Here is a 12,001-nt window from a genome sequence, read left to right as displayed (position 1 = left end):
GCTGATGTACGAAGGGCTATATAAATACATTTGATTTGATGGACAGAGAGTGTGAGAGTAGATTAGTTCTTTTTGAGAGAAGATGGATGAATGGAACGAATGAGTGACAGAGATAGAGGAGTTCTTGTTTTTGAGAGAAGATTGACTGACTGTGTGAGTGACAGTAGAGGGGTGCTTGCCTGATTCGTCGGGTGCAGTTGTGGAGCGACACACCCTCAGAGTGATGCAGCCGTTCTCGTGGAGACAGAAGAGAGCGTCTCTTTGGGCACAGGGGATCACCTGGATAAAGGAAGTAGAACAGAGAATGATGTGATTGGGTGAAAATATCCCCCAATCCCAAACTAGCCCATAGCCTCAAGCAACTCGCTTGGAAGTCCCTCTGTTATCACTATCAGAGGGTGACGACAAGAGCGGTGAAGGGATAATATAATATGCCATCAAGCAGATACTTTTAACCAAAGCAACTTAGTCATGTGTGCGTGATTGTTTTTATATGGGTGCTCCCAGCGGTAATCCAACCCATGCTCATGACGTTGCAAGTGACATGCTCTACCAACTTAGCCACAGAGGGATCAATAAGCTTGGTCGAAGTGGCTATCAGAGGGTCTCATTATCCCCTACGAACTAGATGATTTCACCCCCTTAGCTTTGGGACATCACTACATATGGAAGAGATGCGTTTTAATGCACAAACGGAGGGCCGGGGGGAAGTGGAAGAGAAAAGGGATTGGTTGGGGATTCAGCATATTGTGTCTTTATTGGAGTATGACTGGGTAAGTGTGAATGTGTAACTATCTCTAATGACAGTGTGGTTGTGCATCTGTGTGTGTGTGTGTGTGTGTGTGTCTTAGTGTGTGTCCCTGGCTCCCTATACTCTACCACAGTCCAGGCTGGACTCAGAGCCTTCTTCGCTGCAGCTGTATCATCACTCATGCAAATTGGCTGTGACAAGTGCTTTACAACACTTAGCGAGAACCCTGCAACTGATGGACAGAGCCTCAAAGGCTGAGTAAGGGCTGCTCCTCTACTACTGCCCTGTGACTTGGGCTAGGCTGCTGTACTGAAATGTGTACAGTGTAGGCTACACACTTCTGAAGCCAAACAGACGGACATACAGTACCAGTCAGAAGTTTGGACACACCTAGTAATTCAAGGGTTTTTCTCTATTTTTACGATTTTCTGAAGTGAAGAAAACTAAACTATGAAATAACGCATATGGAATCATATAGTAACCAACAACAAAAAAGTGTTAAATCAAAAGATTTTTTACATTTTAGTTTCTTCAAAGTAGCCACCCTTTCTTTGCCTTGATGACAGCTTTGCATACTCTTGGCATTCTCTCAACCAGCTTAACCTAGAATGATTTTCCAACAGTTGTGAAGGAGTTCCATCATTTGCTGAGCACTTGTCGGCTGCTTTCGTTCATTCTGCAATCCAACTCATCCAAAACCATTTCAAATGGGTTGAGGATGGGTGATTGTGGAAGCCAGGTCATCTGATGCAGCACTCAATCACTCCCCTTCTTGGTCAAAATGGACATAACACAGCCTGGAGGTGTGTTGGGTCATTGTCCTGTTGAAAAACAAATGATAGTCCAACTAAGCCCAAACCAGATGGGATGGAGTGTCACTGCAGAATGCTGTGGTAGCCATGCTGGTTAAGTGTGCCTTGAACTATAAATAAATCACAGAAAGTGACACCAGCAAAGCACCCCACCCCTCTTCCTCCATGCTTCACAGTGGGAACCACACAAGTAAATATCATCCGTTCACCTACTCTGCGTCTCACAAAGACACAGCAATTGGAAATCAAAAATCTAAAAATTGGACTCATCAGACCAAAATAAAGATTTCAACTGGTCTAATGTCCATTGCTTGTGTTTCTTGGCCCAAGCAAGTCTTATTTGCGTCATTTAGTAGTAGTTTCACGCAGTCTACTCTGAAAAGCTAAATGTTGAGATTACTGATGTTACTTGAACTCTGAAGCAATTATTTGGGAAGCCATTTCTGAGGCTGGTAACTCTAATGAACTTATCCTCTGCAGCAGAGGTAACTCTGGGTCTTCCTTTCCTGTGTCTGTCCTCATGAGAGCCAGTTTCATCATAGCGTTTGATGATTTTTGCGACTACACTTGAAGAAACTTTAAAAGTTATTCAAATTGTCCGGATTGACTGACCTTCATGTCTAAAAGTAATGATGGACTGTCATTTATCTTTGCTTATTTGAGCTATTCTTACCATAATATGGACTTTTATTTTAACAAATAGGGCTATCTTCTGTATACCATCTTGTCACAACACAACTGATTGGCTCAAATGCATGAACTTCTTCAGGTTCGGGAAGTCCCCTGCGAGACGGTTGAGCTAACGTAGGCTAATGCGATTAGCATGAGGTTGTAACTAACAAGAACATTTCCCAGGACATAGACATATCTGATAATGGCAGAAAGCTTAAATTCATGTTAATCTAACTGCACTGTCCAATTTATAGTAGCTATTACAGTGAAATAATACCATGCTATTGTTTGAGGAGAGTGCAGTTTTGTTACATGAAAAGTTATTAATAAACAAATTAGGCACATTTGGGCAGTATTGATACAACATTTTGAACAAAAATGCTATTGTTCATTGGATCAGTCTCAAACTTTGGAGTTGGTCCCCCTTTGCTGCTATAAAAGCCACCACCAGATGTTGGACCGTAAGCACAAGAATGTCATTGTATGCTGTAGCGCTAAGATTCTCTTCACTGGAACTGAGGGGCCTAGCCGAAACCATGAAAAACAGCCCCAGACCGATATTCCACATCCAACTAACTTTACAGTTGGCACTATGCAAATCGGGCAGGTAGCGTTCTCCCCGCATCCGCCAAACCCAGATTCGTCCATCGAACTGCCAGATGGTGAAGCGTGATTAAATCACTCCAAAGAAGGCTGCAGTAGATATCTCAGATGGGGGGGGTGTGAGACCTAAGAAGGTTTAATAAATATGCATCAACCAGTGGGTCTTGCGACGGGTATACAGAGATGACCAGTTTACAGAGTAGTATAGAGTGCAGTGATGTGTCTTATAAGGAGCATTGGTGGAAAAGCTGATGGCCGAATGCTAAAGAACATCTAGCCGCTCGAGAGCACCCTTACCTGCCGATCTCGAAGTTATGTCTCCGTAATCTATCATGGGTAGGGTGGTTACCTGAATCAGGGTTAGTTTGGCAGCTGGGATGAAAGAGGAGCGATTACGATAGAGGAAACCAAGTCTAGATTTAACCTTAGCCTGCATCTTTGATATGTGCTGAGAGAAGGACACTGTACCATCTACCCATACTCCCAAGTACTTGTATAAGGTGACTACCTCAAGATCCACATCCTCCGGTAGGAGGGGCACTCTTAACAGACCTTTGTTGGAGGTGTTCAGAACCACGTTAAAGGCAAAGAAAGCTTGTTGGACACTAAGAAATCAGAGGGGCCAGCTGAGTATAAGACTGCATATAAATGGATGAGAGAGATTCCTACTGCTTGAGCAGTGTTGTTGATGTACATTGAGAAGAGTGGGATCAAGCCTTGGGGTACTGCCTTGCTGTCAGGCAGTGGCTGAGACAGCAGATGTCCTGACTTTATACACTTATACAGTCTGCAAATAAGAAAACAACGGCCACGAACGATGAGTTTACAATACCGCGTTGGTAATAAAGCATTATTTGTTTGAATACAAATTCTGGGGTAGCTTTAGCTTGGTACCTAGCTAGCACCATTACAACCAGCCTGAAAACAATGACCAGTAGAAACTGCAGTCATTTTCACTATTCTTAGCAATGATTTAGGAATCCTTGTTAGTAAGTATTAGCTAGATTGCCACTTGTTGTTTGCCTATTGAAATTTAACTTCAGTTCATGAAAATAAATAGCTAGCCAGCTACTTAACCCGGTTGCCCAAAGCTAACATTATAAGCAGCCAGCTAGCTTCATCTGGCTAGTGAGGCTCGACCTGACCGGGTTATGTATTGTGAAGCTAGCCACAATAAGGATTAGGCACAATAATGGAATTTGCAGTTTGCCTTCAAAATAAAACTACCTCTTTGAAAGTGATGCAGAAGGTTACAATTGGTGGAATTATGCCATATTTAGACTAGATAATGTTAAACAATGTTGGAATGTGAAGCAATGAAATGGGGTATCAGCCTACTCTGTGATACCCACAGAACACAACTGTATAGAGTGTATGCAAATATTAGGCGTTATAGCTCTTATCGCAGGACTGTGACTGTGTGAAATCAACTCCCCAGTCAGCCTATTGTGTGTATTGACAATCATATTGCACTGTACAGCTTTACCTAAGGATTGGGGATCAATGAAATTGGCCAACAGTCTTCTCAATACCCAATATATGGTTTCCCCAAAGCCCACCTCCGAGTTATGAGACTCCAAAACATCCACGCAGTATTGTTCTTCCCCAAGAATAGTGTTCAATACACATGTTGACAATCAATGTGGCTCAATTCACAGTTATTTCAGAGTCCCGCAATAAGAGCTATGATGCTAATGTTCTCTGGGTGTCATCGAGTAGACTGATACCTATGGATTGTGTATCAATGACATGGGGTAAGGCTGTACAGTGAAATAAGTATGCCCCCAATGCAATTCTAAAGTATAATACATCCAGTGTGATTTCAACAGATTGTCAAATTAACAAATGATTGTCTTTTGGTGATTTTATATAACAACATTTATAAACAACGTTTACCATGATCTATTCAATTATGGCATAATTCTACTATTTGTATTAATTTGCATCACTGTCAATGACATACTTTAATTTTGAAGGCGTTAGGTTCTTAAAATTCAGAAGAAACAACCCACAGACACAAGAGAAGCTTTAACCAAGTTTAATTCTGCCCAAAGGTTATGTACAGGTGTAATTCAGACAACCCAACATTTGTCCCATCCAGATATGTATATCCCACTTAAGACACTCCACTCCCTCTCTCCAATCCTTAGTTTATGCCCCATCAGGAAGAAGGTAACCAGATACTACGCTGATTGCTCCCTTACTGACCTCACCCCTCATTTCCTGACCTCAACCCCTCCTTCACCTAATCCACAGATAACCATCTGTCTTCCCTATATTAACACGTCGCTCTCCTCTCCTTCATCAAACACATTCTACAGAGAACCCTTAACTTTCTCCTTTGAGTCTATGCTTCTTCTCTATCATATATTTAATATCTCAATGTTCAAAATGTCGAACCCAACAAAGGCTAACCGCAAAGTCCACTATTGTGGCGAATCCTTATTGTGGCTAGCTTTACATAGATGGGTCCGACCACCATTAATCAAATAAGAACTGTCTTATAAATTAGGGTGATTTTAGATGACACCCAGATATAAAGTTAGCAAGCTAACGAGAGCTACTGAAACAGATGTCGTTTTGCTATGTTTGAGGAAAAACATTGTTTGCATCCATGAGCTAGCTAGCTTTTTTTTTTTTTTAATGACCAGCACTGCGAGACAACTTTACAAGCATCATAGCATTTGAATCGATGAATCGTTGTGACATATGAAATACGAGTAAGTGTAATCAAGGTGTAAGTGCACTGGTGCACTGACTGACTGACAGTTGAACTTGGTGAGGAAGGATGTTTTAAGCCTACCAGTGTTACTCCTTTAAAATCGAACAATATAATGCTTATCCTTATATATTTTTTAAAAATACTATAATCAAAAAGGCAAGTAAGTATGCCTATATCTGTATCACAGTAGTAGCCTATCTGACAAGGATAAATAAATGTATGTGGTGTCGGGAACATTCAACCGGCATATCTCCATCTTTCTTTCGGTGTCTCTCTAGGCCTAAGCTTCTCTTCATGAATATTTCCTACAGTGGACGCCTGATCCTAACATGCATGCAATACCCTGATACATTTGCGGCTAAATCTCTGACAGCACCAACAACTATTTTTAGCAAAATAAAAACAGACTGCAACATTTTTAACATGCACATCGAAACACAACCAATCATTTTTTGTAACAGGAAGTTTTACAGGACACATAACTGTGGATCATTTGGCCAACGTCACTCCTTTATTGATGGTGCTGGCAGCACCCAGATGGAAGTCTCTTTCACTCATTAGTTCTACTCTCGGATCTGAATGGATCTCTCAGATCCGAATCGGCACAGGTCTGTTCGGGTCTGTTTTTTCAACGGGCCTTTTCGGAATGGTGCGACTGTCCTCGGGTCCATTCGGGACGAGTCTCCATTTTATGGGTGGGGGTTGGTTTACGCATAGCAGGTCCAACTCTGTGTTGTGTGTGCATGCATGAGTACAGTGCCTATAGAAAGTATTAATACTCCTAGACTTACTCTATATTCTGTTGCGTTAAAGCCTAAATTGAGTCATCTTGGGTGTCTTTATCAGCTTTGCACATCTGGATTTGAGGATTTTCTTCCTTGCAGATTTTCTCAAGCTCTGTTAAATTAGATGGAGAGTGGCTGGGCCTCTCAGGGACTTTCACATTCTTGTTCTGAAGTCATTTCAGCATTGCTTTGGCTGTATGCTTGGGGTCATTGTCCTGCTGGTACATAAATATTTGCCTCAACTTAGGGTCATTTACACTCTGAAGCAGATTCATTTTGTGGGGGTGCTTTGCTGCAGGAGGGACTGGTGCACTTCACAAAATAGATGACGATGGAAAATTATGTGGATGTATTGAAGCAACATCTCAAGACATCAGTCAGGAAGTTAAAGCTTGGTCGCAAATGGACAATGACCCCAAGCATACTTCCAAAGTTGTGGAAAAATAGCGTAAGGCCAGCAAAGTCAAGGTATTGGAGTGGCCATCACAAAGCCCTGACCTCAATCCTATAGAAAATGTGTGGGCAGAACTGAAAAAGTGTGTGCGAGCTAGGAGACCTACACAACTGACTCAGTTACACCAGCTCCGTCAGGAGGAATGAGACAAAATTCACCCAACTTATTGTGGGAAGCTTGTGGAAGGCAATCCGAAACATTTGTCCAAAGTTAAACAATTGAAAGGCAATGCTACCAAATAATAATTGAGTGTATGTAAACTTGTGACGCACTGGGAGTGTGATGAAAGAAATAAAAGCTGAAATAAAATAATTCTATACTATTATTCTGACATTTCACATTCTTAAAATAAAGTGATGATCCTATCTGACCAAAGACAGGGAATTTTTACTCTGAATAAATGTCAGGAATTGTGAAAAACTGAGTTTAAATGTATCTGGCTAAGGTGTATGTAAACTTCCGACTTCAACTGTAAAGTACCATACAAAACTATAAAACACTGATTGCACAGGGGTTTAATTGAGGTGAGGGTAAGTTGAGGTGAGACTGAAGAGTGTGTGTGTTGCATCCCACCTGAATGAAGGGAACCCCGGAGCGTTCAATGGCCACCACACCCACGGTCTGGCTGACCTCAAGGTCCAGGATGAGGATCTCTCTGGGGTAGAGCAGCAGCATGTGGTTCCTCTTGGAGGGCAGGTAGGACAGCTGCAGGCAGTCTGCATTCAGGGTCACAGCCTCCGCTCTGACGAGAGGAACACACCCATAGAAATATAATTAACTTCCCGATTTTAATTCCTGGAATGGGTACATTCAATATGGCTGCCTATCCGCTCATCATGGAACAGTGACTTGAATAGGAATGTACCTTCCATTAATTATGTTTTCATGAAACACAACAGTCGTTACCTTGACTGACTAACTTTAAACCAGCAGGTGTTACGCTGTCTGATGATGCAGTTTTTGACCAACTCAGTGGCATTGCGGTTTGAGTGCCCACCCTGTGATAGAAAGGTCGGGGGTTTGATCCCTGGTCGAAACATAAGACTTAAAAAAAGATTTGAAAATAAAATCAGACCCCCTCTGCTTGGCACTAAGAAGATGAATTGGGGGTAAAGGCCCTGCAATAGATGAGTGTCCTGTTCAATGTCCAGGGGGTGTGCTTGCCCTATGGCCCGTTCTGGCTGGGAAAAAGCTACTTACTTACTGGTGGAGTATAATGCATTGCCAGAATTGTTATGGACATGTTCTCCTTTAGTTATAGCATCTTAGCGTCATCTCACAATGACACGCTGAATTTACCTGCTAATTGTATTCATCCACTGAAAAATTGCCACACACTGTAGAAGTACATACAATACTAGTCAAAAGTTGACACACTTACTCAATCAAGGGTTCTTCTTTATTTTTACTATTTTCTACATTGTATAATAAGTGAAGACATCAAAACTATGAAATAACAGATATGGAATCACGTTGTAAACAAAAAAAACAAATCAAAATAGATTTTATATTTGTGATTCAAAGTTGCCACCCTTTGCCTTGATGACAGCTTTGAACACTCTTGGCATTCTGTCAACCAGCTTCACCTGGAATGCTTTTCCAGCAGTCTTGAGTTCCCACATATGCTGAGCACTTCTTGGCTGCTTTTCCTTCAATCTGCAAAATGATAGTCCCACCAAGCGCAAACCAGACGGGATGGCGTATTGCTGCAGAATGCTTTGGTAGCCATGCTGGTTAAGTGTGCTTTGAATTCAAAATAAAATCACAGACAGTGTCACCCACACACCTCCTTCTCCATACTTCATGGTTGAAACCACACATGCGGAGATTATCCGTTCACCTACTCTGAGTTTCACAAAGACACAGCGGTTGGAACCAAAAATCTCAAATTTAGACTCATTAGACAAGACCAAAAGACAGATTTCCAATGGTCTAACGTCCATTGCCCGTGTTTCTTGACCCAAGCAAGTCTCTTCTTATTATTGGTGTCCTTTAGTAGCAGTTTCTTTGAAGCAATTCAACCATGAAGGCCTGATTGATCATTTATCACTCCAGTGTTAATCTGCAAAATTGTAATTATTCGCTTACCTCCTCATGCCTTTTGCACACAATGTATATAGACTATTTTTTTCTTTTTTTCTACTGTGTTATAGACTTTTTTATTGTTTACTCCATGTGTAACTGTGTTGTTGTCTGTTCACACTGCTATGCATTATCTTGGCCAGGTCGCAGTTGTAAATGAGAACTTGTTCTCAACTAGCCTATTTGGTTAAATAAAGGTGAAAAAAAATAAAAAATGATTTTTTTTTTAAAATCACACTGAACAGTTGATGATGAGATGTGTCTGTTTCTTGAACTCTGAAGCATTTATTTGGGCTGCCATTTCTGAGGCTGGTAACTTTCATGAACTTATCCAGCAGAGGTAACTATGGGTCTTCCTTTCTTGTGGTGGTCCTTATGAGAGCCAGTTTCATAGCGCCTTATGTTTTTTTGCACTTGAAACGTTCGAAGTTCTTGAAATGTTCCGCATTGACTGACCTTCATGTCTAAAAGTCATGATGGACTGTCATTTCTCTTTGCTTATTTGAGCAATTACTGCCATATGGACTTTTTACTAAATAGGGCAATCTTTGGAATACCATCCCTACCTTGTCACAACACAACTGATTGGCTCAAACGCATTGAGGAAAGAAATTCCACAAATTAACTTTAACAAGGCACACCTGTTAATTGAAATACATTCCAGGAGACATCAGGGACTGTACCAGTCTTTCACAGAATCATGGTTCTCTCAGGACATACTGTCCCAGTCTATACAGCCAGCTGGGTTCTCAGTACATTGTGCAGACAGAAAAAAAGAACGGGAAGAAGAAAGGTGGAGGTGTACGTTTCATGATTAACTGGTTTTGATTGTGGTAACGTACAAGAACTCAAGTCCATCTGTTCACCCGACCTAGAATATCGTAATATCAAATGCTGATAGTATTACCACCAAAAATAATTACCTTATCTTTGGTTGTCGTCACAGCCATGTACATTCCCCCTCAAGCTGATACCACGATGGTCCTGAAGGAACTACACTGGACTTTGAGCAAACTGGGAACCACATATCCCGAGGTCGCAGTTATTGTAGCTGGGGACTTGAACAAAGTAAATATGAGGAAAAGCTACTGAAGCGCTAACAACACATTTCCTACAGTACATGCTCTTCAAAATCTCTCTACCATTGTTACCCTCCTTCACCACCTGGGGTGTTGCTACCTACCCTCACCACCTGGGGGCGGCCAGTCAGGAAGTCAAGTACCCAGTTGCACAGGGCAGGGTCGAGACCCAGGGTCTCGAGCTTGATGAGTTTGGATTATATTTAAGAAACATGTGAAGGTGGTGATTAAAACGGTTAAGTTTGGATTATCCAACTTTGGGTTTATAAGACCTTTCCTTCCTCTGGAGGCCGCCAAACTATATATGCATGCTATGATCTTCTCACATTTGAGAGATTGCCTCACATGCTGGTAACAAGCAGGAGCTACTATTCTGATATTACACAAATATACATTTTCACAAAGTCTGCTGCCTCAGTTTGTATGATGGCAATTTGCATATACTCCAGAAAGTTATGAAGAGTGATCAGATGAATTGCAAAGTCGCTCTTTGCCATGCCACTGAACTGAATCGTCCAAAAACATTTCCACTGCATTTCAGCCCTGCCACAAAAGGACCAGCTGACATCATGTCAGTGATTCTCTCGTTAACCCGTGTGAGTGTTGATGAGGACACGGCTGGAGATCATTCTGTCATGCTGATTGAGTTTGAATAACTGACTGGAAGCTTCAAAAGGAGGGTGGTGCTTGGAATCATTGTTCTTCCTCTGTCATCCATGGTTACCTGCAAGGAAACATGTGCCGTCATCATTGCTTTGCACAAAAAGGGCTTCACAGGCAAGGATATTTCTGCCAGTAAGATTGCACCTAAATCAACCATTTATTGGATCATCAAGAACTTCAAGGAGAGCGGTTCAATTATTGTGAAGAAGGCTTCAGGGCGCCCAAGAAAGTCCAGCAAGCGCCAGGACCGTCTCCTAAAGTTGAGTCAGCTGCAGGATCGGGGCACCACCAGTACAGAGCTTGCTCAGGAATGGCAGCAGGCAGGTGTGAGTGCATCTGCACTCCCAGTGAGGCGAAGACTTTTGGAGGATGGCCTGGTGTCAAGAAGGGCAGCAAAGAAGCCACTTAGAGGAAAAACATCAGGGACAGACTGACATTCTGCAAAAGGTACAGTGATTGGACTGCCGAGTCATTTTCTCTGATGAATCCCCTTTCCGATTGTTTGGGGCATCCGGAAAAAAGCTTGTCCGAGAAGACAAGGTGAGCACTATGTCTTGGAAAATTGCAAGTTTATGTTATAATGCTTGTATTACATTATAATAGTTGTTTTATTCGACAGAATAGAGTATTGGCTCAAATGCATTAAGGAGGAAAGGAATTACACAAATTAACTTAAGGCAGCACACCTGTTAATTAAAATGCATTCCACCACATGAAGCTGGTTGAGAGAATGCCAAGAGTGTCATCAAGGCAAAGGGTGGCTACATTGAAGAACCTAAAATATACTTTGATTTGTTTAACACTTTTTGTGTCGTCCAAACTTTTGACTGGCACTGCATATCAATGAATTGACGAGGGCACTACAACAGTCTGCAGCACCCGGCCACACCCTTCTAGAATCTGAAGTGAAATGTCTACTGATGATCTAGTGCTTCTGTCCACAACCAAGGAGGGCCTAACGCAGCACCAGGATATTCTGCACAGATTCTGTCAGACCTGGGCCCTGACAGTGAATCTCAGTAAGACAAAAAATAATGGTGTTCCAAAAAAGGTCCAGATGCCAGGACCACAAATACAAATTCCATCTAGACACTGTTGTCCTAGAGCAAACAAAACAGTTTAACTTCCACAAAGGTATGAACGATCTGAGACATGGCAATATGCCATCAAAAAGGACCATAAAATTTGATATCCCAAATTAGGATCTGGAAAAAAAATACTTTAAATCAGTTACAGAAACCACTGCCCTCTACGGTTGTGAGGTCTGGGGTCCGCTAACCAACCAAGAATTCACCAAATGGGACAAACACTAAATTGAGAATATGCATGCAGAATTCTGCAAAACATCTCCCGTGAACAATGTAAAACACTAAATAAT

The 12,001-nt window shown here is 41.8% G+C and overlaps 1 protein-coding gene across 1 annotated transcript in view; it reads right to left on the bottom strand.

Annotated features, from left to right (window-relative positions):
* Positions 1-12,001, bottom strand: part of wdr11 (WD repeat domain 11) — a 131,855-nt gene that overhangs the window by 93,204 nt on the left and 26,650 nt on the right. Inside the window, exons 6-7 of the mRNA XM_021605791.2 lie at positions 7,373-7,541; positions 180-279 (exon numbers count right to left, since the gene is read on the bottom strand). Coding sequence (XP_021461466.2) covers positions 180-279; positions 7,373-7,541 — 269 coding nt within the window. The remainder of the gene's footprint in view (positions 1-179; positions 280-7,372; positions 7,542-12,001) is intronic.

The sequence above is a fragment of the Oncorhynchus mykiss genome, chromosome 1 (assembly GCF_013265735.2).
Source record: "Oncorhynchus mykiss isolate Arlee chromosome 1, USDA_OmykA_1.1, whole genome shotgun sequence".
NCBI lineage: Eukaryota > Metazoa > Chordata > Actinopteri > Salmoniformes > Salmonidae > Oncorhynchus > Oncorhynchus mykiss.
Note: the sequence above shows the minus strand (reverse complement) of the source record. Positions and strands in the feature narration are given on the sequence as shown.